At 41.5% G+C, this 27390-nt stretch overlaps 1 protein-coding gene and 1 long non-coding RNA gene across 2 annotated transcripts; one reads left to right on the top strand and one right to left on the bottom strand.

The window, feature by feature from the left end:
* SEC61B (SEC61 translocon subunit beta) lies at positions 1–4720 on the top strand. The gene is made up of 4 exons (XM_035318511.1): positions 1–86; positions 194–291; positions 446–547; positions 4397–4720. The coding sequence occupies exons 1-4, from the start codon at positions 84–86 to the stop codon at positions 4482–4484; spliced, it is 291 nt and encodes a 96-aa protein (XP_035174402.1). The 5' UTR covers positions 1–83; the 3' UTR covers positions 4485–4720.
* Positions 2439–22298, bottom strand: LOC118162390. Its single transcript, XR_004748433.1, has 5 exons — positions 22287–22298; positions 20827–20830; positions 17719–17734; positions 9109–9114; positions 2439–2550 (listed from the first exon to the last, which is right to left on the bottom strand). It is a non-coding gene; the product is annotated as an uncharacterized LOC118162390 (long non-coding RNA).
* Positions 22299–27390: the final 5092 nt, after the last annotated feature.

Below are 27390 nucleotides of genomic sequence, written 5' to 3'. Positions count from 1 at the left end.
CGTCGGCGGGCGGGGCCGGCGGGCGGCGGCGGCGCGCACAGCGGCGGGGCCGCGCACAGCGCCTGAGGAGCGCCGCCGCCATCATGGTGAGGGGCCGCGGCCGCCCCGCCGCCGCCACGGGCAGACCCTGCCCCGGGCGCCCTCCCCGCCGCCTCCATCCCCTCTCACCCCTTCCCCTGTCTTCTCTCCGCAGCCCGGGCCCAGTCCCAGCGCCACCAACGTGGGCACCTCCGGCCGCTCGCCCAGCAAAGCCGTGGCCCCCCGCGCCGCCGGCTCCACCGTCAGGCAGAGGTAGGGGGCGGCTGACGGGGGATGAGGGCTCGGGCCCCGGGCAGGGCCCTGCTGCCCCGGCCCTGAGGGGTTTTGGGGCGCGTGGGGGTGGCTGGTAGCGGGTGCGGGTCTCTAACGGGTGTGGGGGCCCGTCTCGCCCCGGTGTGCCCCGCAGGAAGAATGCCAGCTGCGGGACCAGGAGCGCAGGCCGTGCCACGTCCACGGGGACCGGCGGGATGTGGCGCTTCTACACCGAGGACTCGCCCGGCCTCAAAGTGTGAGTGGGGTGTGGGACACGTCAGCTCTTGGGCCTGCAGTGGTTGGGCTGAGGGATCGCCGCCGCAGCCTGCGGAGGAAAGCAGAATTGGGGGCTGCCTAGATGGATTTGGCAGGAAATCTAGTATTTAGCCTGTAGATCTAGAGACTGAGTGGTTACAATCCTCATTCCTTTTTAAAAGTAGATCTGAGTTCTGATTTATCAGTGCCTAGACTCAGCTGATCTTTTGGGACTCCAAGCAGTCTCTTTGAAATCATGAAAAGTTACTTGTTGCAGTGAATTTAGGCACCATAAATAGTTGTACAATTACAATATAAGCTGTTTTTTATTAATTAAACTTAGTTTTTCTTTTCCTCTACTAATATGCGTAGCATGATGCTTCACCCCTTCTTGAGAACACGATATAAAAGATTTGCAACACAGTTGTAGAGTTTCATGTATTTTCACTTAAAAAAAAATGAAAAATGAAAAAAATCTACTTGTTTAGCTAAGCTTGCTAAACAACCTTCCAATCCCTTATGCTGTAAAGGAGCCTACATTCTTAGTCTCAGGACAGTTTGAGTTGTTCAGGTCAGTTTCCCAACCTAACTTGGCAGCCTAATACTTAATAGCTTCTTGTAGGGTTCTGTTGCACAGCCGGTAGGTTTTTGTTACCGGACTGAAGAGGCCCAATATGCTTGGGGATACCCTAAAGTACACCAGTTATTTATTTTTTTTTAGAATCGATTAGGATTTTATTTTGGGGTTCCTTAAGAAGGCTGCAGCTGTCTGTAGGAACAATGTTTGGAGAAGGGCTTATGGTAGTCTAGGTAGAGATTGTTCCAAGAACATCCTTCCTCTGTAATTGTCTTTTGTTCCCATTTTCATATGTGCTTAACAGTTTTAACAATCAGACAACTGCAAACAACCAAAGAGTATTGGTGTTCTGCTACTGCAGTCTCACTTTGTCCATTCCGAATCCAGAGAGGAGGCGAAGCAAAGACAGTAAAAAGAAAATGAGCGAGAGTAGTGTTGTAGGTCATGCCTATGTAGTAATCAAGGCAGATTTTCAGTATTGTTTGGTCTACTAAAGCTCAATTTAAAAAAAATGAATAAAATGAAGCTGAAAAAAATTGCATTCTGTTGTTCATTAGAACTCTTTCAACAAAACAGTGATGCAAGCTGTCATTGTAGCTTTACTAACTTCAGTAAGTTTCCGTGTGAAGTTTCTTCTTGCTGATGAGTGGTCAGTCCTGTATGGTGCATTGTGCTAATCATCGATACGAGCAGGTCAGTAGGCAGATTTTTTCACCTTTTACTTAGGCTGCAAACCAGTGGTTCCGAGTTTTAAGGTTTTGAAACAGTGTTTTTTGTAAGCTACCATGGGTGGCTCTATGGCCAGGGTTTTAATGGTTGAAGCATCTGTAAAACCAGCTGACTTTTACACATCACTTACACACTAGTTGTAACATTTTCTAGACCACCATCATAGAATCACATCATAGAATGGCTCAGGTTGGAAGGGACCTTAAAGCCCACCCAGTTCCAACCCCCTTGCCATGGGCAGGGACACCTCCCACTAGACCAGGTTGCCTAGGTCCTGATCTAACCTGATCTTGAACACCTCCAGGGATGGGGCATCTCTGGGCAACCTGTTCCCATTGGGAGCATCTTTCTTGCTAGCTTACAGCTTTTTGTTTGCTGTATCATCCATCCCATTGCTATGATCTCTGTCCTATTTCAATAGGCTTAAAAATGAAACTGGGTTATAGATAGGTTGCGGTTGCCTCAGTTAAGTGATTCAGCAGAAGCTGTGATTGCTGCTGCATAAAGCACTATAGAAGCTTAGCCTGAGATTTCTTCTGCTAGGGAAAGGAAGTTCCTCTTTTACCTGTGCTTAAAATAAGAGCTCTTAATTATTAGGAAAAGTACATAACCCATCTGAGAATAGGTTATTTCATGCTAGTCATGATCAGGACTACTCTGCTGCAGATCAAACATTCTGCGTTTTGTCTCAGGAAAGTCTAACAACAAGATGTTGCACATATTTTGCATCTTCAGAAACAATGCTAGCAAAAGGAGCCGTGGGAAATCTGGTTAAGAGTGAGATATTATTATTTTTCTGTTTAATACTTACCATTAGTATTTTGTGCTTTGAAAAGAAGACTAAAACCAAATTTAGTTCACGTTATGTGGTGCTTGTTACCTGTGGTTCCTGTATCTTAAACTTCACCGCTCGAAGAGCTGTAGGCAGTAGTGTTTGCTGTGGAGACATAGTAACATAAAACTGGATGTGAGGCATGCAGCCTTACAAAGGGCACAACACCAGATTTTTAGAGGTGCCTAAGTCAGGTTTGTTAATTATGTAACTGTGTGGACTTGGTGAGATGAGAAGATCCAAGCGTGTGAAGGAGGATTCCAGGGTTTAAGCAGGCTGTAGGAAGTGAGTTCCACGTCGGTGTTGGAAGCCTGAGTTTTCTGTAGTGGGAGCAATGCAACCTGCATACTTCAACCAAGCAACCAAACACATGAGCAACCCCCCCCCCCCCCCCCCAACTTATTTCCATTTACTCTGTTCCAGCTGGTGTAGTGCACCTTTCAGGCAAACAGATTTATCTATTTCTGTGTGCCTTAGGCAAAGAGTAGCTTAAACATTACAGGCTCAGATGATTTTTTTTTTTGTGCAACTGGTTTGTTTCTGTAGGACCTAAACTTCAAGTATGTATAAAACTGCCAAGTAAGTTCTGTTGCTTAGTGAAAGATTCCCCTTAATAGGGGCTACTTGTGTAGTGCGTGCAGAGTTTTTATTTTGCACGTTGTGTTGTTGTTTTTTTTTTTACAAGTGGTTTATGTCTGTATTTACAGTCCTCCATGCTCAAAGCATGATTAATTATTACTAAGTTCTAGAATGCAAAGGAAGATGACAATTCTGATCTGGTAGAAAATTGTTAGTAGATTGTTTCAATCAACTTTGAGTTTCACTTTGTGTTCAAGTAACATTTACCTCCTTGTGAATGGTAACCTGAAGGGTAATTTCTGAAGTGTGGCTTGAAGGCTCGTTGAGAGAATTCACAGCGTTTCTCCCAGTATAACATAAATCTGATGCAAGGTTGTATGAAGTAAGTGGTACGAAGCAGTGCTGAGTGCCTGTCATAGCGTGTGTTAATTGTTTTGTCACAACAGTGTGAAACAGCTAATTTAGTCTCTCAACATGCACCCTGAGATTAAACTGTTCTCGAAAAGCATCGCTATGCAGTTTCTAAACAATAGGTAAAGTGAGAAGGAAAGAAAGTTTAAGAAATCTGTTAAATTGTACACTTTAGGTAATGATTTTATGACTGACTTTAGACATTCTGTATTACATCTTTCAACAAACAAAAAAAAAACAACAGCAGTCCCAATCTCCTTTACTGCTGCCATTGTCTTTGAATGATGTAAAACCTCTGTGGGGAAAAAAAAAGCTAATGTGAATTTTAGGCCAAAATTTGACTAGCCGCTAGAGGACTCTGTTGTTTCTTGTATCTTACTACATCTCTGCTCAGTAGATACAGATGATGATTTTCTGCAATGGTAACTAGTAATGAACTATTAAGTTCTAAGTAAGTGGGGGGTTGTTGTTGTGCTTTATTGTTTCACATACCCTGTTACATAACTATCATTAAAAGCATAATGGCAGCAGCGATGTTTTGATAAAGGTGGCTGTCTCATTTCTGTGCATTCTATGGTATTCTGTGGGAATGGAATAAGTTTTCTCTTACAATTGCATATGAATTGATGATTTGTTTGGCTGGTAATGACTGGCTTTTGGACAAAGCAGACTATATTTTTTTTTCTTTTTATGTTAATTCATTTTTTTTCTTTATTTTTTAGTGGGCCTGTTCCAGTTTTGGTCATGAGTCTTCTTTTTATTGCTTCTGTATTTATGCTGCACATCTGGGGTAAATATACTCGTTCATAGACTCAGCTGCCAACTTAAAGCATACATCTTGGACCAAAAATATGGTGGATCCTGGTTGTTTTTGGAGAGAAAATGGGGAAGCTTCCTGTCATCTGTTGAAGTCCTTTCAACTTTGTCTCTAATACAGAATGAACTCAATTTTCTATGTGGTCAGATGTTAAGGTCTGTCATGGGTCATTGTATCCGTACACTTAGAAAACAGGTATTAAAATAAAATTTGTATATGGAAATGGAAACAGTCTTAACTTTTTCTTTCTCCTCCTATTCCAACACAGCACAATTAAAGCATCATACCCGTGCTTTCCATATATAACCACATTTTTGAGTAAAAGCCGTTTGACAGTTTAAACCAGTTTCTTTTATACTGCACATTGCTATATAATTTTATGCCAGAAGATGTTTTTGTGAATGGGAGAAGCAAATAGGGTGCACAAACATGTGCTGGTAACAGGGGCGTTGTTAAAAACAAAACTCAGGTGTGTTAGCTGTGCTGGTCGTGTTCCTGTGTTAACTCCAGAAAAAGGGCTGGATTTGTTTATTTCGTAAATGCAAGTTAAACTGCTCAACATTCATTATACTAAAAGTATACAGGTATGCTTGTTTTCAAACTGCACTTGAGGAAAGACATGAACAGATAGCCAAACGATTAAAAAAGAATAACTGCATGACTGTCAAAGACTTTTTTTTCAGTAGGTCTCATCTATTACGAGGGGATTCAGGTCAGAAAGTGGAATGGGAGGACTGGAAAAGTAATGGCTGCTTTTTAAATAAGAGGATGTACAAACAGACTCTGAAGTACAGTTAAGTGGCTCTTCATACGCATTCAGTTTTCCTTGTGCGTTTATTTTCCTTTTGGATAGTCAAGACAGCTCTTCCTTCACCTTTTAAACATGCATACATATTGGTGCATTGGAGTACATTTTTTTCTCACTGCTGATGTGGTCATGAGATTCAGATAACCAAGCAAGGCCTTTCTATGCCGTTGGACGGAATTACTTTAGCCTATTTTTCATGTTATGATGATTCATTGGATATCAGCTTGTACTAGAAAAAACAGTATTCTTGCTTATGATACAAATGTTGACTGCTGACAAGTTGGGGAAACAGTCTTTCTTACCCCTACCCACTATCCTGTAAAGCAATTCTTAAAAGAGCAATTCTGAAGAGAATTGGGTTGAAAAAAAGGAACGTGATCTCAGGTCTGTACGGATAATTTTGAACTGTGCTTATGCCATAATACCGACTGGAAATGTACAGGTAAGGATAGACTTGGAGCAGAAACTCAAATTTTCTTATTAAATGTAGTGGCAGGGAGGTTATGTTTCGGAAGGAGTGGGAGTTGAGCAGGGAATTCTGGTGACTAAAAGGTAGCGGTAACAGAATACAATAATGTGGTGGAAACTCAGTCCAATACAATGTGTGTCAAAGGGAAAAGGATCTATAAACCATTTCTGCTATGCATATGGAACAGACATTTATAAGATAAATAAAATAGGGGGATTAGCTTGCTTTGAAGGGCAGAGGTAGGGAACTCATTTAAATGTTTTGCCCAGCAAGAAGGTAAAGTGTGTGCAGCCAGTGACTATTGTAAGGCAAGACAGAAAACACAGGTCAGTTGTTAACTGAGCACGTGGACAGGCTGACTTAATTTGTGGTATTTTAAAGGAAAGTAATAATGGGCTCTAAGATACCATGAAGAAAAGGAATAATGGAGAACAGTAGTATCTAAGTAGGTAACCTCTGCTTTGCTCTGCTCTTGACAATACAATTGTCTTTTAAACATTTTCGGTCCTCAAAGGCTGTTTTGTCACAACAGGTAATTCCATCTAAATCTGTCAATATTTTTGCTTTCTGGTATCTTGCTGAAAAGACCAAAATCAGCCGTGAACTCTGGAAAAGAACAGAGTTGTGGTGGGAGGGCATTGCTGTACAACCCTGCATTTTATTCAACTGAGTATAAAAACATAGAGTGCTTCAACAGTGCTGTCCTTAAGTGTGTTATTTCCTAGAGTGGCCTCTGTCACAGATTTTTATGCAAGCCATCAAGGAGTCCAGTGTCTCTAGTTATGCACAACTTACTTCCCTCCCCTTTACTTTATATTTTGGAAGTGTGAGTTTTATTATGGCTTTAAAAAATTGCTGCTTTAATTCATGGAAAAATTGATAAGTTGGATGCATTTAGCTGAAGCGTCCATAGCATTGCTTGATGTTCCTTGTACATCATAAAGACAACTTTCTCTCTTGTATGTTTTCAACTTAGGATCACTTTAATGATTATCATGAAAGCTTTAGCTCTTCATGCTTATATTTTGAGCATATCACATGTGTGAGCTGTAGTGGGTTATTACAATCAACGATTATCAAGAATTCAGCTTCATGGAAGTGCAGGTGAAGAAATGCAGGTTGCAAAGATCTACCAGAATTTTGGCTTCTGTAAAATTTCGTTTGGCCTGGATGAATAAATTGTGGCTGTGCTGATAAACAGTAGCTAATCTGTAATGCATAAAGCTAGGGCGTCTTTAGTAATAGGTGGAAAAAGAAGAAACGATAATCATTTGCAAACTTCAGATTTTTATGTCTATATGATGGAAATACAAACATGTCTGAGCTGACTTTGAAATTGTAAATATCTTTATAGTCTACTTCGGTGATGCAAAAAGAGCTAGGTCAACGAAGATCTTTACTTTGTCTCCTTAGTGATGTGGGTTAGGAAATCTGAGAGGACTTGTATTTCTGTGGGAGATAGGATAAAGTACTAGAACCTTTTATTCTTTTAACAACAGTATTTGCAACCTCAAGCTTTGTTAGTGCTCAAGTAATGGGGTTTTATAATGAAATAGGGCTTCTGTGACCCTGTTGTACCTGCGTATGTCTGAACCACGTATGCTTTCCCTCTGATCGCTCAGAACACTTCTGGTTCCTGAAGGGACCAAGGGGAAGGGCAATTGCACAAATATGTGTGACATCTTACAAAGACTGTTCCATACACGAACTGCTCTTTTGCTGCAGAAGGACTTTTAAAATTTATTTTGCCACATCAGTCACTGAATTTACCCTCCAAGAAGAAGCTGTCGGCTCTTTTCAGTGCTTCATCTGTCTCCAGCTGTTTCTTAGGATCTCTGAGGCTGTCAGAGTGTAAGCTATCTTTGGTACTGTTCACAGTAAGTTATAATGCCTTTACCATGGGCATATAACTGTAAAGATGCATGCATGTACACGTCTACAGACACTTTATCTGTTTAGAAATGCGAAAAGATGAAGTCTGAAAATGTAAAACAGTATATCCCTATTAGACTGCACTGTGGCAGCAGTGCAAGAGGCAAATAGAACAGCTTGTGTTCTTTTCCTCAGCTGTGTTGGCTAGAGATGAGTGGATGCTATATGGAGATCATGTGGTGAGGGCTAAATGATTTTATAAATATATTAATGGGTTCCATGAGAGTCTTCATAGAAAATTTTGTCATTATTTTTGTCTAGAAAAAGACATGCCTCTTGATTCTTCAAGGACTAAGTTGTTATATACTTGCAGCTTTGATAGTGGGGCTGCGTTGAGAACCTGATATTAGCAGTTTATGTAACGTGTTTTATAGAAGGCTACGTTTTGTAGACTTACCATTGTTAGTGATACGTTAAGAGTATTAATAATACTTAACTTGGGATGTGAGTTATAAGAAGGGACTGTCTGCCTTTTGCTTTTTGTAATGGGGGAAATGGAATTGGGGGCAAATTGTCTAGTATTTGTAACTTCTGCAGTGATTTCAGAAGTTGGTTAAAACAAAGATAGGCAAAGCAAGAACAGGTGTGAAGTTACTGAATATACTTAATTTCCTGACCTATGCGGTGACCTCAGTGTCTCACTGCTGTATTCCAGTTGTCTTTTTTCCTCTGGAGACTGCCAATTACACCAAATAATGCCACAGAGTAGGCGAATGCTGTGATGCATGGCAGGAAATAACTGTGAAAAGAAAGTTCATTTTCCTTAAAACAATATCCAACTTCAGATGTGGATCACACTTGAATGTTGAGAAATTTGACGCCCTTAGTCGTGTTTTGGGCTGCAGGTTGCAAAAAGTCGTTTGTGTTTCTTACTTTGAAGGATTTTTAACACACCTGCCTTCAAGTAATTGACCAAGTAGAAGTAGAATTATTTAAATCATGCTATAGTTTCATAAACAGCACTAAGCAAAAGCTCTCGTGCACAGAGATGTTTGTCTTAATGTTAACCAAGTGAAATCACACTTGTGTGCCTTGATGTTAAAATTAAATTAAAACAATGTGCTTTTTCCAAAAGGTTGCCTTTTAAAATGTCTTATTTATTTATTTATTGATATTTAGAGCATTACAAAGATCAGGAAGAAGAACACATTTGGTTGAAGTTGCATACACTGGGCAGACTGTGTCAGGGTTCATGTTATAACACAATCCACACTGTTCTGTGACAAAATTACGATTCTACACTTCTGAAACGTGCCGCACGTGACTGATAGAAGAGTTAGCTTCAGATGTTAGGTGTTACTGCTACCTGATCACTTCAGAAAGTTTTCATAAGTTTGACTCTGTTGGGAGCTGAAGATGAAACCTTGACAACGTTTTTCTCACAGGTTTTATTCACACGTCATGTTACAGATTTCTGGTCTGTGAAGAAAAAAAGTAAGAACAAGTACCAGACCCCATTGTTTGGGTTTATCTGTAGCTTGCCTATTGGGTGGACTTCTGCCCAAACACAGGAAAAGACGGGTAGATGTGCCTTTCTGGGTTCAGATGGTATAAAGAAAGACCAAAAGGTGGGTGTATATATTTATTTTTAACCTTCATCCCCATCCCCTCCCCAACCTCAATAACCTTTTTTTTTTTTTTTTTTTTTCCCCACGTAAGAAACTAAGGCTTCTTTAGCCAGGGCTGTTTGCTGAGGAAGTAGAGGAATCATGAAGTCATTGTTGAGGAAAAATTGAGCAGTTACGCCCAAAAGGATGCCTAGAAGATGTTTTCTTCCTTAGAAACAGCTATTTAAATCAATAGCTAATGAACATCTTGATGAAAGATGTTTTCATGTTCAGCAGCCTTAGCTTTTCATGTCTCTGCTACATTCTCAATAAACAGGCAGGAAAAGATAGAAGGCAGTTTGCCACGACTTACAGTATATGATAGATGGAAATAAAATAAGCCACATTTTCCCCTTACACCTACAGAAAAATAAAGCAATCTTCCTCATAAATAATGAAGTTAGCATTCGGGAGGCTCTGATGCTATTATATTCGTGGTCGTTTTGAAAAGTAATCTGTGAACAAAAATAATTAAATTGAACATTAGAAGTATGTTTAAAACTCAATGTTTAACTTTCCGTAATCTTAAAAAAAAAGTAAAAAATATTTTGCTTTTGGTCAAAATGAAAAGTAATTGCCAAATACCAACATTTTCCATGAACTGGAGTTTCAAATTGGTGCCAGCATTTAACACGAGATAGCCATGAAAAATAAAGTAAAATTGGCAATGTGGGTATAGGTCATAAAGGAATGTATTTTGGAGCAGGACCGTAGAAGTCTGTTCCAGCTCCTTGCTCACAGCAGGGCAGGCGTCAGGTCCTTGTCTAATTGCGTTTTGAAAGTCTCAGAGGAGAGAGATTTCAGTTTCGCTGGGTACCTGTTGCTGTGCATAGCCATTCTTGTGGTGAGGAATTTTTTCTTCTGTCTAATCTGAAGTTTCCTTTTTTGACCTGGCAGGGGTTGCACGTCATTCTTTTGCTCTTTGTTGCTGAGAGGAGTCTGGCTCCATCTTTTCCATAACCTTAGATAGGTGAGCAAACCAAGCAGATTCTCCCCTCATGCTCCGGTCCCCTAGCCATCTAAATGCCTGCCCCCTCCTGAACTCTTCAGTTTGTTTATTTTCTACTGGGCATAAAACTGGACACAGGATTCCAAATGAGCGTCAAGTAAAGGACAATCTTCAGGGTTACTTTCCTTGATGTGCTGGCTGTGCATCTTGTGACAAGGTTAGTCCTCATTTTGCTGCAAGGGCAAACTGCTGGGTTTTGTTTCACTTGTCCTCTGGGATACCCGGGTCCTTTTCTGTGGAGTTGCCCTCTGGCTGGTCAGGCCATGCCTTATGGCATGGTGCTGCTCCATCCAAGGTGCAGCACTTCGCGTTTGTCCTTGCTGAACATTTCTCCAAACTGCTAAGGCCTTAACCTAAGTGTCCTTATCTCCAGCCTAGCTGCTGTTTTTTGTAATTTGGTGTCTTCACAAACTTGCTAAAGATGCAGATAATGAGACCAGCTACCTTCCTGCTAGGAGCGTGAGGACGAGCCTGCAGGTTCTCTCTAAGCTTTTTGTCCCTGTTTTTGACCATCTTCATCTTCAAAAAAATAAAAAAGTGAAAGCTCTCTGCCTGGTCTTGTGTGTGAGGCTGGCGTTTAGGTGCTGGATTTCACATAAGAGCATGCTGTAGCCCCGTGCTGTATTTTACATGGAAGATGCAAGTGAAAACTCAGATGTGCTTGAGAGGCCTCCAAGTGCCTTCCCAAAATTCACTAGGCACTGTTCCCAGGCCTTCTGCTTGTTCATTTCTCACTCACCACCTGTGCATTCAGATCTATCTGCTGGCTCGTAAAGTGATTTATATAAAGTTCTTGCTTCCCGATAGCGTATGCCATTTCTTTTATTTGTAGGTCTCGCCCAGGCTATCATAGAAGATGCCTACAGCATGTGCTTGGTGGCCAGAGGAACACACAAAAAGTTCATTTCTGGTATGACTTCAGCAATAAACGTTTGCTTTTCTGAATTTCCGTCCAGCATTCCCAGTGATGCCGGTAGAAGGAAGAAAACTTTTACATACGTTTGCCCTTCATTCTTCCTTCCCTTGAACTAATTCTCTGAAAGGGAAAGGGGCTGTAAAGCCACTATGAGCTGATATCTCTGTGTCCAAGTACTCAGTCCGGTGCGCAGCTCCTCTCCTCTTTGTCTCTGCAGGTGCAGATTTTCACATAACTCTACCAGCGGCCCCTTCCCTCTTGCTCTCTGACTTGACAGCCTTTGGCTGTTGTTTGTTGGAGTAAAAATCCTGTTTCTTTCTCTCAGGAGAAATGCATCATAAAAGCCTTTCCTAAATGGATCAAACACCATAATCTGAGCTATGTGAACTTCCCCTGTCTTGTCTGAGAAGTTACACCGGAGTAAGTGCAGCAGCTAGCTATTTCCGTGTGTAAAAAGACACCTTTTAGCAGTGAGGTTGTAGGCGTAGTCATGCCAGGCTTTGTAAATCTGTAGCTGATTCACAGGCCAAGTAAATATGTCTGTACTTTGGGAACATGGTACTGCTGTGACAAAGTGTACTGCCTTGCCCCTACAATGCACGAGTGTCAGGAAATTAAATAAATTGATATCTTAAAAGACCATCTAATCTCTATATTCAGTAGAGAAGAGCTGTGAGACAATTGTATTAATGCTCCAGAGCCTGCTCCCCCACCATCTGCTGTAAGACAGTGGCTCTCAGATAATGTTCAAGTTGGGAAAAAAAGACTGCTTCTGATATTGATAATTCACAGATCAGATGACGGAGGAGCTCTGTCATAAAAGCTGACATATGTTCCCATCACAGCATCCTGTCATACCGTGTCTTTGAAAAAGCTGCAGAGGCAGAACGAGTGATGGCAGCGCGGGGTCTGGCATTTCAGGTGTAACTCGATTGTTTGATTGTGAACCGCGACGTGTGTGGAGTCAGAGTAATACCTTCTCATACAAAGTCTCGTGTTTTCACTGTGTACTTAACACCATCAGCTCCCAGACTTGAAAGCGTTACAGTAATGCCTAATTAATGCCCACGCTAAATATTTCCAGCACCTGCCACGACAGAAGAGCTTTCATGCAGTACTTCCCTTCTTACTTCTCACCCTCCCTTGCTGCTGCTAGCTAAAACCGTCGTAGCACAGAGCCTCCCTGTAAGACCATGGAGGCGCGTCAGAAGACAGCAGCATCTGACTGTGGACTGGAAATATATTTAAAATGCAAGCAGACCTACATTTTGTCTTGAAATAAGACAGTCAAGAAAGCATCATACTCTGAGATACTGATTCCTGCTGAATGCTAGTATTAGTTGGCTATTAGTAACAAGCAGTACTGCTATCATTGCTTTTTTTCTCCAGGTTAGCTACCTCCTGGGGTTCTGGCCAGCAGCACAATGGTAAACCAGTTCTGTTTCCTCTCGTGTTACTGACTATCCATGCTTTTTACTGTTCAAAATAGGCTTTTTTTTTTTTTTTCAAATATAAACAAGGCTACATTTTGCTCTTGCTGTATGCCATGAGTAAAAGAGGTGTATTTGAAATGCACTTGAAGTAGGAATATATTGACATTTGAAGATGAACCTCTACAATGACATTGGAATAAAAGTGATATGCTTTGAAAAGTATACCACTATATACAAATATATGTATATTTAAAGGAAAGTCCTGTAAGAACTTCGAAAGCAAATAACAATAAAATGACATAGTTACTGAAAAGTTGGGAAACAATCAAAGCTTACTCTTAAAGATCTTAGATACCAGAAGCTCTTCAGCTGCTTAAATTTAGAAAGTCTTGTTTGGTTTAACACAGAGGCATTGTAAAGGCATGGTTTCAAAACACTTTTTTACATCTCAAATTTTTAACTTTTTTTTTCACTTAGTATTAAGTGAGCTGTAGAAGTAAGCTCACCAACAAACCTTTGTCGTATTGTTGCCATGCTGCTTCTATTTCCTCCTTTGGCAGAAATTGCCTCTGACAGAAATTTTACTGAGCTTTTTAGCAGTGTCCTGCCAGTTATTGGGCTGAGCCATACTGATTGCTAACAATTCCTTTGATTGTTATTCTCATGTTTGGGGTTAATCTCTCTGGAGCCCTTTGCTGATTGCCAGACGTCCCTGCCCTTCATTTGTCTTTTAGCTCCAGTCATTCCTTCCTCCTGCCAAGCCAGCATCCAGAGTAGTGTTGTTCTTCGGAGAGGTACTTGAATCGTGCCCTTCTGTGGGTGAGCTGAATGAACTGGTTGATGGAGAAGCTGGAGGTTCCTCTTGCTGGTGGGATCGGTGTGCTGGCAGCTGGCAACATTTGGTCATCGCATTTAGAAAATGTCCCTCGATAGCATATGAACTTCACTGAAGTATCTTCCTAGAGTGATAATTAGTAGTTGCTTAGGTTCGTGGAGGTAGACTTAGTGTTTATTTGAGTGCTAAAGGTCCTAACTCCAGTGGATGAGGTCAGATAGTTACCTGAGTCATTTCTGTCGGACAAAGTGGTGAATCCAGTCTTGACTCCTGTCCCCATCTGGTCACAAATCACCTGACAGGAAAGGCAGTAGGAGAGATTTGGGGGGATTTCTGTGCCTTTATACCAACGCGAAAGCTGTATAGAAGAGCTAAGCCAGAAAGCTTACTTTGAAAAGCTATTACCTTGAAAAGCTAACTTGGTCTTGGCATGTGGTTACATTTGGTCTTGCACGGGCACTGTCGCCTTACGTGTGCTGAGAAGGGCAGTAGTCACAGCCCTGTCTAGGCCCTGTTCTTTGTTGCTGTGTATGGTGTAAAGCCATTTACATCTGAGCGAAGCCAGAGTTTTGCATCAGCTTTCGTGTCCACGCTGCATCAATGCCACTCCCAGTTTCTGCCTGTTTGTGGCCAGCAAAGATCTACTTAGCATTCTGCTGAGAGGACCTAGCAGGTCCCTGCCTTTTCAAGGAAAAATATAGCTCAAGAAGAAGGTGTTGGATAGACCCCACCCTATCATTTCTGCTTCTGAAACTAAGCCCAAGACACTAGGGAATACATTTGTTTTTCATATTAATGACGAAAGAATAGTATCTGTCTCAAGTCAGACTTGCCAAACAGGGATGAACTTTGTATGTACACTTCTTGTAAGATTTATGGTGTCCCTGCATGGAAGCAGCCTGAAGACTGAAGAATTTAATTCCTTCGTCACAGCAGTTCAATGACACAGGCTGTGCTAGAATTCAGGATTTCCTTAAGTTCTTCCATGTAAAGCTGCATGCCTGACATAAAAGTATAAAGTTGACCTAATATGAGTTAGCACATGCACGAGCCATCAGTACAAGGAAATACAGGACAGTGGCACAATGTGCCAGTTCACAGCAGAGGTTGCCTGCGTGCAATTTAGAAGCCCCTCAATACAAGAAAGACAGTGATAAATGATAAAATCCAGCAGAGCTCAGGGGCTGGAACACTTGTTTTGTGAGGAGAAGCTGTGGGAACTGGACCTGTGTGGGGTGGAGAAGGGGAGGCTGTAACAAGAGCCTTACAATACCTATATGGAGGTCATGAAGAAGTTGAAGACGGACTTTTCACAGCAGTACATAGAAGGAGGATGAGAGACAATGGACTTAAATTGAAACAAGGAAGTTTGGATATAAGGAAAAACCCTTTTCACCATGAGCACAGTCAAGCATTGGAGCAGGTTGCCCAAAGAGATTGTGCAATCTCCTCCCTTGCATATTTTAAAAACCTGGTGGATAAAGCCCTGGGAAGCCTGGTCTAATCTTACACGTGACCCATCCTTGAGATGCAGGTAGCAGGAGGTTGCACTAGATGACCTTTCAAGATCTCTTCCAAACTGGATTATCCTATGATCCTACGGTTGTTGTGGAGCCCATCTGAATGTCAGCATTCTTTGAATCTTGGGATATTTCTGCAGCACAGCAGTTGAGGTAAAGAGCTGACAGTAAGCAGGACCTTACCAAAAGCCTACTTGGGATTATCGAAGGAAGGTCTGGAAGAGATGTGGGAAGAAAGAAGGTTCTCAGTTTTATCTATGATGTTATTCAGTCTTTGGAACCTTTTTTTTTTCTTGATTTATTTTGAACTAAGTAGAGAGAGTTCTGTAATATTAGCTAAGAATACAGTATGCAATCCAAACAAATCACTTGTCTGTGGGAATCATCAAAACTGTACATGCTACTCCATCTGGTGGGGAAATCAATAACAACTTGTAGTGTTTAAAGGTGCAGACATTCTTCAGTTGTGAAGGCAGGGATTTTTCAATCTATTTTGTATCTGTAAGCAAATGTCCTTGCTTTTTCAATACTTACACTACACAGAACGGACAGGAAATCTTAACTTGTTTGGGGATTTTTTTTTTTTTCTTGGAAAAAATCTGCAGTTGCAATAACTAATTTTTATCCTGTTCCATTTTTTCCCAAGATGAGTAGCCTAAATCAATGTGATTGATGGGTTGCAAACAAAAGAGACAATCCTGAAGAATTTGACCTCCTCTTTTCTACAGTTTGTGGACTCAGAACATGTGTCTCCCATATTGGTTAAAATATCCAGAGTAGCTTTTGGTAATCTGTCGCTGGGGTTCAGGAGCGCAAGCACTTTATTTTGGTCAGAGGTGAGCTTTCAACTGGACCAACAAGGGCAAACCATGGTCTTCACAGCCATGAAATCCAGTTTCTCTTCTTTTTCTATGAATAAAATATTTGTTTTCTGTGTAATAGCAAATTTGTAATTCAGACATTTGTCTCTGTGATTGAAAGATGTGTAATGAAATCTAGTCCCTTCTAATCTAGTCTGAATTTCAATATCTGATCTCAAAGAGAGTTTGCATCACAATCCCCACCACTTGTCAGAGGTCCACTTCAGATTTGAAGACAAAAGTTTTTTTCAGACCCAGAATTTGGCTAAAGACTTTCCTACCTTGCAGCCCAGTAGATATTGGTGTTGCCATTTTTTTTTTTTTTTTGTAAGAAACTGTGGGCTTTGTGTGAATTAACACCAGAGGCCTATAGACTTGTTGGGCATTGTATGGTCTAGTTGTGGCCTTACTGCACTTTTCTTTTTGCTTGTCTAGCTGTAATAGCAATTGTTCAGTAACCAGGTGACTGCTATTTACCTCACTCACTTTTTATTATCTTTGCACAGATGTGTGGCGTCCGTCTCACCTATTCCGACTTAGTTTTTGTAACTATAAGATGGTAGTAACAAGTAGGTATTCTCTGAACTCTGCGTGATTGCACTTCTCAGCAAGATACGTAATATAGGAATGACTTGTCAGGAAGGGGTACGTACCTACCTTTTGTCATGCTTAGCTGAAGCAGGTGGTTTTTGAGATTTTTGGAGTAGAGAGTGTGAGGAAGAGCTCCGTTCAATGAAAGTGTTCAGTTACATCCTGAGAGTTGCTCTGTTATGCTAGAGAGGCAAGACACATGGCTTCTTTGAGTCTCTAGGAAAAGACAACTTGCACACTACTCAAGATGATACGACTAGATTTGGCTTTTATGCAATTCACCCAAATACAGTGAATATGTGGCTTACTTTATAAGGTATTCCTTGGGGATGGTACAAGCAGTCATCATCCTCTGGTGTCAGGATCTGCATCTTTCAAGGAAACTTTTAAATTTCATCTTTGAAATTTTCATCTTGCAAGGAAACTTTTAAAGGCTTTTAGAGTCAGTCAAGCTAGATCTCGTGAGTGCTGTTGAGACTTCTTAGGAAGGAGGAGGAAGATGACCAAGTTCAGAGCTTATTTGCTTTGTCTAGCAGTGGGTACGGTGAATTGGTTAGAATCATTGTTACGTTTCAGGAGTTGTACTGAGAGAACTTTGCTTGGGATCAGTTCTGTGAAGGAGAAGTGTCCGTGATTGAATTTAAAGGAGAGCATCACAGACAGAGGAAATTATGCTGCTACTGTGTATTTTTGAACGAATGGAGGACAAACCACACCGATATTAAAAAGAAATATTTTAAGCCATTCATAGGCTGTTTCCTGTGAGGCCAAAATGCAATTCCTGCAACTCAGATTGCAGTTCATATGCATGAAGGACAGATTTAGACCCACTAGGGAAAGAAAAGCTGTGAAGAAGAGGAGGAGGGCTAACAGCTTACTTCTTGGCTGTTAACATTGAATAATTAAACACTAACAGCCAAAAGGAAAGCTGTTGTTTTCCTAGTCCAAATACCCAGCCAGGAATAAAACATTAAGCAGCTATACAAATGATGTCTTTCATTTTCTTTTCATAAAACAAACCTCTGAGTTAAACAACATATATTTTGGGCACATGGAATATAAGTGCATTTCATTTCAGTAATTTCTGGAATTTCTGCTTTGCGTGTTGCAGGTAAACTGAACCTTATTTAGTGTTCTGAGATTTTTCCCCCTAAAATTCATTTTGTGTTTGTGGAAATAAAGCTAATATCCAAAAAACTAAACCTTTAAATCATGAATATGATACTGTAAAGAACCCCTTGAAGCACCTCTCTGGCCATACTTCTCCTGTAGTCTTTTCACAACAGCTGAATTTTAAAAAAGCTCTCTACCTGCAGCTTAAGCTTCCAGAGAGGAAAATGAGTCAAATTGTTTTATGGGTAGTTTTAACTGTGTGTGAAACAGGGATTTTAAAAATTACAGTGAAACAGAGGCAGCACATTCATGATTTCAGACTACAACCCATACCCATTCACACGTTTTATACTGTAAGAAAACTCAGAAGAGAAAAAAAAATAAACCAAAGAGAAAAAAAAAAAAAAGACATGAAATGAAGGAGAGATGGCACTCAGAATTCAGTATGTCTGACAGAAGAAATACCCCCTAGAGCCAGAAAATTGTCATCGAGTAGCGGTGATATCAGTCTCGAACTCCTTCCAGCTTTGCATCACGAGGCCCATCAGCAGAGCTCCCTGTACACAGCACCCCTTCACAGTCACTCGTCAATCAAGCAACTCTGAAAATAAAGACCACATGTCATCAAATTTGTGGAATTCTTCCCTTCCTGTTTATGCTACTCTTGCAAGAACTGCCAGATCACTTATGTTGCTGCACCAGCTTTCTATCCATGGAGAGGCGGCTGATTTTCTTCTCCTAGTGTCAGAGCATACAAGTCCTTTGATTCTGGTGTGAAACTTAAATGTTGTTATTTTAAGAGAATTTTGCACGGCATGGGAGCCCGGAGACCTTTTTAGCAATATAAAGGTAATAGCTTTGAAAGTTTACTTATTCACCTCTATAAAGCTCCTTCTGCCACTTGGGGTGGGATCCAAAATACCGTATTTACCTATGCAAAATCCTTCTAGAAGGCACATAGCTAAGTAAAGCGGGCCAGGGTCTGCTTTTTAACACAGGGTTCAACAGTCATGGCTGAGGTTTTGTTCGCATCGCTAAATTCCCGTAACCCTTCCTCACCCATCAGAGCAGCCAGCTGTATCTGGCACGCTTGGTGGCCTGCGTTAGCTCCTAATGTGTTCCTAGATAATGACGTAATTTGGCCTGGGCCAAAGCTGGGCTAGAAACCGTGCTAATACTTTCATGGTAGGGCTGATTGCTTGCCAGTCCTCAGGCTTATCCCCACGCTCCGTGTGGTTTATTTGGACAGGTGTAGCCAGAGGTTCCCATGCCCATGTAATACTGGAATAGTCGATACAGGACAAAACCACCCTATTTCAGTGAATTGTCACCTGTATGTAGGTCATGCCTATTTAGACAACCTACATGCTCAGAGGAGCCATAAGTAGACATCACTCCTTGTAGTAACCGGCACTCGTTCTCTAACAGAGCTGCAAGACAAGAAAAAGGTTGAAATTTATATTAAAAACATTCAAAAAAAAAAATAGCAGTACTTCTGTTGGCAGTTTTCCCGGCACACCATATGTCGACCTTTTCTGGTCAATGTAAAAACCACAATCAACAGTTACGGGATTAGTGTTTCACCTCAGATGTATCACCCCATGCTTTGCGTTCTCGCTGATGCCACCCTGCCATCCTTTCCAAGTGACTTCAGGCACTCTTCATGTGACATTTTGCTCAAGGCTGTTTCCAATGTGTTTTCACAGAGAAGCGAACACAGGCTCACAAAGCATAGCTTGCATGTTCCCCCAAGCCAGGATTTTATTCATTCCTATGTATGCCTGGGCCTGGACCCTGTTTCTCCTGTGTTAATTGTCCAACCTTGCAGTGTTCATTGCACTACGTCTTTGTTGATTTCCAGGGTTGTTCCTGGTTTGATTATCAGAGGAATAACCCCTTCCCCTTTCGTATGTGTCTGTGTTTTCCCTCTTTTATCCCCACACATTGCATTTCTTCACCCTCCTGGCCCATGAGGACAACCTGGAGCCCGCGCTTAGTTTTTGCTCCATACACTGAAGATGGAGGCTCTATATTTTTAACATTCTCCCATAACATTAATTCTTTATATCCAATATGAATTATTGGCAGATTAACAGCAATCTGGAAAAGCAGATGGTGCTTTCCAGACCTCCCTCCTCCTTCCCTGTCATGGTTGAAAGGAAGCTAACATTAATACAGCCCCAGCCTTCAGTTAGAGCACAGGCCTACTCAACGTGTCAGGCTGCCAGATCTTTACATACAGCTTTACTCATACACATATTTCCTTTATCTTCTGGATGTAGAGAGAAACCTCCAGTAGAGAAACCTCCAGTATATATCAGTATTTCTGCACTATACCGATATTTCTAGCTACAGTTACAGAAGCAAGTATAATACTTGTATAAAATACCATACTACATCCATGTATAATTGCATAAATATATGTCAGTGACTCTACATTTGTAGTCCTAAATGTATGAATATGTGAAATGGGTGTGGATACAGAATGTGTATGTGTGTACGTGCATGCGTGATACATCAAAGGTATTTATCTGTACTTCCTAAATCCATTGGGCATCAATATTGACATGCTTCTCTGTGGAAACTCTGAAATGCAGGTCTGATTGAAAATTGTTAGCATGGCTTGGAATGGCAAACATCTGCCAACTACTAATTAATCACAGACATCTCCCCTGTCTAGAAACAGACCCTCGTATCACTTTCTATACACAATTGCACCGTGTCCTGCCTTTATGCTTGCATCATATTTGGCACCTTTTCTGCCTTTTTCTGCTGGGACAACTTTTCTCAAAGATTTCACATCAAGAAAATTCATTGTGCTAGTTGCATGTGTGCCTTTTCCTGTGCTGGCACTATCACCTGGCACCATTTATATGCCTAACAAGAGAAAAGAACTAGTTTGGATGTGCATCAATACACCTCAAGCTCTTCCCTCAGGATTCTTCCAGGAAAGTACTCGTTTTTTAACAATTCTTGCGTTCCATAGGAGGTGAAGTTAGTATGAAATTCACTGAAAACACCAGAAACTGGTAGCAAGTAATACATGCACATGCTGCATATACATACTGACACAGAGGTTTCAGTCTGAGACATACAGCCTCTTTCTGGCAGATGCTTTCCCTTTTTCTTGAGTAGTTTATTTTTGACCATCTTTCCTCTCAGTCTACAATTAATCGAGTCAGTCACCAGAGGCAGCAGAGTTATTTCTTATTTATTCGTTATCCGATCATGTGCTACTAGACTGCACTGTTCCTTATGGTGTTACCTGCAAGAAGGCTTTTAATGAAATACTCTTCAAGACAGAGAAGATCACAGAATCACAGAATCACAGAATTTCTAGGTTGGAAGAGACCTCAAGATCATCAAGTCCAACCTCTGACCTAACAGTCCCCACTAAACCATATCCCTAAGCTCTACATCTAAAGATCTACATCTAAGCTCTACATCTAAAGATCTACATCTAACATCTCACAGAACTGGGGGATAATGAAGCCCTTGGTGCCCCCTTAACGTCTTCACTCCCCACTTACAATAATGATGGTATCAGCTTCTTGAAAGAAGAACATTTAGTCACCTGGTCACAGCTACCCTACATCAGATGGCCAGAGGTGGGGGGTTCTCATGTGGCTTGCCAGGTTTCCGAAGTCCCTTTCTGGGAGAGGTCCTGCAGTGATGTATAGCTGGAGAAATTTCTTCTGAGCTCTGTTTCTGGGTGATTTCACTGAAACTGGGTGTTGAACTTACATCAGTGTATATACAGTGTTTGGTGGCAAGCACTACAAAGAGTATCGACTGGGGCGTGATGGTATCTTGTGAGGTTTTGTTGTGTTTTACTTTGGTTTCTCTGTTTGACATTTTGACATTTTTGGATGTTGGTGAAGTAACAAACGTGCTTCAGGCAAAGCTTGAAAAATAACTCTGTTTTCCCCGATCTATGTCCAACTGCTATCTCATTCAAGATCAAGCAGATTAAATGTAAAGTTTACCAAGAGAATTCAGAGCCCCATGATGGAAAGCAAAATATATTTATTACTACTGGCTTCAAGTCTCTTTTCAGACTGTTTCATGCTCATTGTATAAACATCCCCCTGCATTTACTCAGCTATATACTTATACTCCAAAAGGAGTAGCATATGGTGTGAAAACCAGATGCCCCTGCCCACATAAAAGCTCTATACATTTGTTTGAATGTAATCAGGAAACAGTCACGATCTTCTTCCCACTCTCAGAGGAGTCAGCTGAACGCAGCCGAGCCCCTGTTTAGCTCCCAGAGACTTCTGGTGTTGCCTAAGCTCTTGGGGGGATGGTCGGGAACAGGACATGAGAATGTTTCACCAATGCTCCTTTGAACTTCCCATGCATTGTGCATTAATTCTCTCTACTGCCTAGTCTTATTCTTTTCCTCAAAAGATAATTGGTTTCCTCCACAGAAGCTTTCTACTTCATTCCTCTCCAGCATCTGTGTCTGTATCTCCATTTTTGCATCTGCAGGGCAGCTAACATCATCAGGGCTCCCCTTCCCAAATTTCGTCCTGTATTCAGTTTTGGCCTCTGCTTCCAGCGGCCAAGTTTGCATCCTGTCAGAAACTGCCTTCACTTGTTCATCCTTTTTTTAATTCTTATTTTTATTTTTATTTTTTATATAATAATAAATCAATGCTCCAAACGAGAACACATCACAAAGTCTGTAATAATTCACAACTTTCACATGCTTCTGTTGCATCTTCGCTTCTGATTGTTCTTTGTTGGGAGGTCAGACATTCATTTGTTGGAGACTCCCTTCAGCTGCCTTGGTCCTGCAGTTTCCCGGCACATGCATTATAATAGAATACAGTGCTCTGAGCACCAACACAAGGCTCTTCCTTGTGGCATAAAACCTTCAACCAGCTTTTCACGAGATGTTTTTTTTTCCTGTGAGAAGCCAAGGTCTAGCTCCATGCTCTTCTAGTTACCTGCCATGCGGGGGCAGACCAGCTCCACCTAGGAAGATGAAACGAGTTACTCCTAGAGAGAGCCAGTGGCTCTGCAGCTCCTCTCTCCACAGGAGCAGATACTCCGCTGAGGAAACCTGCAGGATAAACTGAGTTTGCTAGAAGTCCCTTGGGTTCAGGAAGAGTCTCATCAGGTTCATGTTGTCTTCCTACATATTTGCAAGACCTGATTTGGCTGCTCTTACTGTAGACCCAAGACATAGTAAGCTTGCAATCATGAGAAATTTCATACCTTCTGCTGCACCTGAATCATCAAACAAGCCAAATTCAGCTCTGAATATTTAGTGAAGATCAGAATAAGCCAACAGTAAATGTGGCTACTGTGTGCTGGAAGCGTCATTGTATAGGCTTGGTCAGCTGTGAAGCCAATGGGAATTCCATACACAGAGGAACTGCGTTGCAGGTAGAAGGGGTCTCCAGTATATGGACCTCTGCATCTCCCAGTTCAGCTGTGGGAGGTATAGATGCATGGCTTTCTAGTAGGATCTATATTATTTTAATATTTTGGTGTTTTTTTTTTCAAGAATTCTGGGCATGGACAGTAAGTCTTTAAAGGCACTGGGGTATTTTTAGTGATGCTATTCTGAAAGTCTTCCCTGCAGAAATTGCAAATACTATTTTAAAAAGTCTCTACAGCTCTAAGTTGTATGAGTCACTAAAAAGTGGTTTATGTCTTCTTTTTTAGATTTAAAAAGAGTTTCTTTCAGTGGATTCTTACTTTGTTGTCCCGGAAAAACTGACAGGGTTGTTCTTTCAGTCAAGCTGTAAGGTGTTGTTAAAGGCTTTTAGCTTGGTTTTCTTAGGTATATCAGATGATGAAGGTAATGAATGGACAGCACCTTGACTGATGCTTGCCTTTAAAATACAATTTAATACTGAGCTTGGACTGTTGTTTCTGTCCTGTTGGCAAAGCCACATTCATTTCATGCCAGGAGACTCCTTTTTGTTGCATGGAACATGTCACTAAAGGCCAGAATCCAAGCAAAGAATCTTTATATTTGTGATCTTTTATAAAAAATGAACATATGAGCAAAAAGGCTCACTCGAGGGCAGGGCTGGGGACCCCTGCCATCTCCACAACCTTCATAGAACCATAGAATTGTAGAATAGCCTAAGTTGGAAAGTACCCACAAGGATCATTGAGACCAATTCCTTGGGTGGGCACACAGGACCACCTCTCCAAACGCTTCTTGAACTCCAGCAGCTCGGTGCCATGACCACTGCCCAGGGGAGCCCAACCACCCTCTGGCTGCAGAGCCTTTCCCTATCACCCACCCTGACCCTCCCCTGTCCCAGCCCCATGCCGTTCCCTCAGGTCCTGTCGCTGTCCCCAGAGAGCAGAGCTCAGCGCCTGCCCCTCCGCTCCCCTGTGAGGGAGCTGCAGGCCGCCATGAGGCCTCCCCTCAGCCTGCTCTGCTCTGGGCTGAGCAAACCAAGGGACCTCAGCTGCTCCTCATGTGTCTTGCCCTCTAGGCCCTTCACCATCTTCGTAGCCCTCCTTTGGGCACTCCCTAATGGTTTTATGCCCTTCTTATATTGGAGCACCCAAACTGCACATAGTACTTGAGGTGAGCCCTGAACTGAGTAGGAGTCTATTTCTGCCAACACCTGAATTTCAGTCCTCTGTATCCTGTTCCGGAAGAATTTGGTGAAAACTGTTAAAAAATATTTTTTTCCAAAACCTGAAAGAAATAATACAGAACCTTTACAAAAATCAAAGCTAAATTCAATTCCTTAAATCCCTGATGGAAGAAATCTTATTACCTTCAACATCATTATATGCAGGACAAAGCCTGTAAGGCTTTGCTGAGTGATTGAAAAAGGCAAATTAATGGCAGCACTTGAAATTACCTGTAATTATCACTGACACTGGGTCAGCATCATTGCAATGACAGTCTTACAGAGTGGTGACTCTTGGTGGTTCAAAATTTATACAAAACTGCAAAACAAAATGTGACCTCCACATTCAGTATTAAGGTATCCAGAGCAATTAAGCATCTGAATTCGAAATCTGCTATGTAGCTGCTTTCATTTTTTGAAAAGCAGTTAAATTCTGAAGGAAAGGATCCCAAGCGTTTTTCTGGTCAAAATCACCTCTCCTTTCCCATTCATTTTTACTCAGGCCTCTCTCTTCACAGTCACCATCACACAAAGCCTCTGCAGCAGCTATAACAACTGCTTATATGGAAAAGTAATAATAGGAAAGCATTTAATGAATTTTAAGCTGACTTAATGTAATTTAGCAGCTGGAAACAAGGAGAAGAGCCAGCACTGTGTGACCTGCCAGCTCTCTATGGATTGTCAGTGGTCAATGGAGCACAGATTTCAGAACTGCTCTCTGGGGTATGTTGGCAATGTTTCTTTTCTCCAGCTACATTCCTGATTTCAATTAAAACACAGTCTGAAGTACTATTTCTGATAAAGCTAATACCTTCCAATATATGCTCTTGGCTTTCTTTCTCCCCAGATGCTGTCCTTCCTCACAGTTCTTCGCTCAGTGAGTGAAGCACATACCACCTGACAAACAGAGATGTTCTCTTTAGAGAGACTAGAACCAAAGTTTTGTCTCAAGAACACAGAGAAGAAAAACAGCTCCTTTGATTACAAAGCAATAATTGTTCCATCCCTGGGAAGCTTCTCAAAATCTTCCTTTTGTTCCTTCACTGTTACTATTTCACTATTGGGGAAAAAACAACAACAGCACACACAACACTTTCTGGAACTATGAAGGAATTTGCAACATAAAGTCACTAATCAAACTTTACGGTTGAAGTTTTTAGTTTGCAGGGAACAAGAATACCTTGAAGTTCTTTCCTCTCTATTTTCCACTGAGTATGCAAACCAGATTGTTAACATATTGACCCAACGCCTTTGAGGCATTATAAAGCCTTTTATGATGGCCTACAATTAGTATTATATGGTTTCTTTTGAAGGAGAGTTGCAACAGGTGTCTTAACTTTCTGCTCCTTCCTTCCGTCCCCTCCAGTTCCATGAAAAATAGGCAGTTTAATACCATTTATAAAGATCACCCCTGTTTCCAGTTCAGATGAGTCTGTGCTATGGCATGGGAGGAAACGATAGTTATTATACTAAGCTGGGCAAGGACTGCATTTGCCTTCATTTTTGCAAAACTTCATTTTGACATAAATTCATTTTTGCTGTTCTTTCAGCTGTTTTGACTTTAAATAAATAAAGCACGCAATCCCATTGTCACTGTCCTATGATGAGCTCCAAGCCACGTGGCTGCTTAGAGCTTTGCAGAAACCATCCCAAAGAAGATGGTGACCTCCAGAAAATTTCCTTCACTTGCTAAATATGGGTTCTGTAGACCACATCAGATTCATTTGGCTGGGTTCCAGTATAATTCTTGGTAGCACTTTGACATTTTCATTTTGTCTGTTGTTTGGGTTGATGGCCAACCATGATAAACTTGTGGCTGCTGAGCCACGATAGCCAGTATGTCTGTGGCTGTGCGCAGCAAGGAGCTGGACTTCTAGGGACCTGACTGCTGATGACTCCATCTCCAAGGGTATTCAGGCAATTGCTGATTGTAATAGCTGAACATTTAAGTTAGGGTGAGAATATCTGTACCTCCTGGCCTTTACAGATTTGTGCGTTGTATCGATCACAAGCGCAGGCAACTGTTGTGGTCACAGCTCTGCAGGTAGGCTGTTCACAGCCATATGCTGGGGGTGGCTCAGGGCTTCTTAGCACCATAAACCAAACTCAGTGATGATACCCCCACAAAGTGAGATGCTGAGGTAGGACTCATATTGTAGGAGAGGAGTAGGGAGAGAAAGGAGCTACCTCAGAGAGGGAGGGGAGAGCCTGGGGAATGCAATTGGTCACTGTTGTTAAAGGGGATGAGAGTGAAGACCCCAGATGAAACCACTGTCTCCATCCCATTGTAGGTGTCAGTATTTTCACTGACCAGGCTCTCTGCAGCTCTGGCATATTCAGAACAGGTATCTGGTGGGCATTTATTAGTCTGCTGCCCAAGGCAGGTGCATTTATTGTGCTTAGGATTGGCCCTGCTCTGCGTGAAGGTGCACATGCAGGCAAGCAGAGGTGCCCCAGTCCCAGAAAATATGTGAAAGTCATTGAACCCTGACCTCCCACTTCTAGTAGTTATTCTAGTAGTTCCCATTATTACTTCCCTGGGTAATTTCACAAGCTGTAAAGTCTCAGGCTGCAGATAAATGACATTAAGTTGGGACCACTGCTGAATATCCCTCCCCAGCTATACATTCCTTTTTTTTTTTTTTTTTTTTTTTTTTTTTGTGGTGTCTCTGGCACCCCCCTGCAGTGAGTAGATTGGAAGACTAACCAAGTAATAACACAAACACTTTTGGTTCACCAGTAAAGCAGATTAACACGAGAGATATGGCAAGGGCTGAGACTGTGAGGTACACGTGGTGTGAGACGAGGCAGGACTGTCTCGGCAGGCTCAGGTCAGCACAAATATTTGGTTTAGTAACTTCTGTTTAGGCAGCTGTTTTGGGGATCTGGACCGAACTTTCTTTTGGAGATTTTGGGCACAATGTGTATTATTTCTGGTAGAGAATTTCTTTGTTCTGCTTGAGACCATTGTCATTATAGAACAAATGCATTTGTAGTTAGAGTCACGGAAACAAAGAGGGCTATCTGTGATGAAGAGCAATGATACAACACTTGTCTGGAAAAAAAAAAAAAAAACAATCCCATTCCCTTTGCCCTTTTCAAATTGACCCTGCCTCCTCTTACATTTCCATTAGAGATAATTCCAGTTTTCAAAATAAATAAATTTAAAAAAGCAGGCATGTTGGCAATTCTTTG

The sequence above is a fragment of the Oxyura jamaicensis genome, chromosome 2 (genome assembly GCF_011077185.1).
Source record: "Oxyura jamaicensis isolate SHBP4307 breed ruddy duck chromosome 2, BPBGC_Ojam_1.0, whole genome shotgun sequence".
Lineage (NCBI taxonomy): Eukaryota > Metazoa > Chordata > Aves > Anseriformes > Anatidae > Oxyura > Oxyura jamaicensis.
The sequence above is the reverse complement of the archived record's forward strand: the minus strand, read 5'-3'. Positions and strand labels throughout refer to the sequence as shown.

Excerpts from the sequence above, each read along its gene's own strand:
- SEC61B (XM_035318511.1), top strand. Across the intron at positions 292-445 it reads GGCTCCACCGTCAGGCAGAG|GAAGAATGCCAGCTGCGGGA; the intron begins GTAGGGGGCGGC and ends TGTGCCCCGCAG. Across the intron at positions 548-4,396 it reads GACTCGCCCGGCCTCAAAGT|TGGGCCTGTTCCAGTTTTGG; the intron begins GTGAGTGGGGTG and ends TTTATTTTTTAG.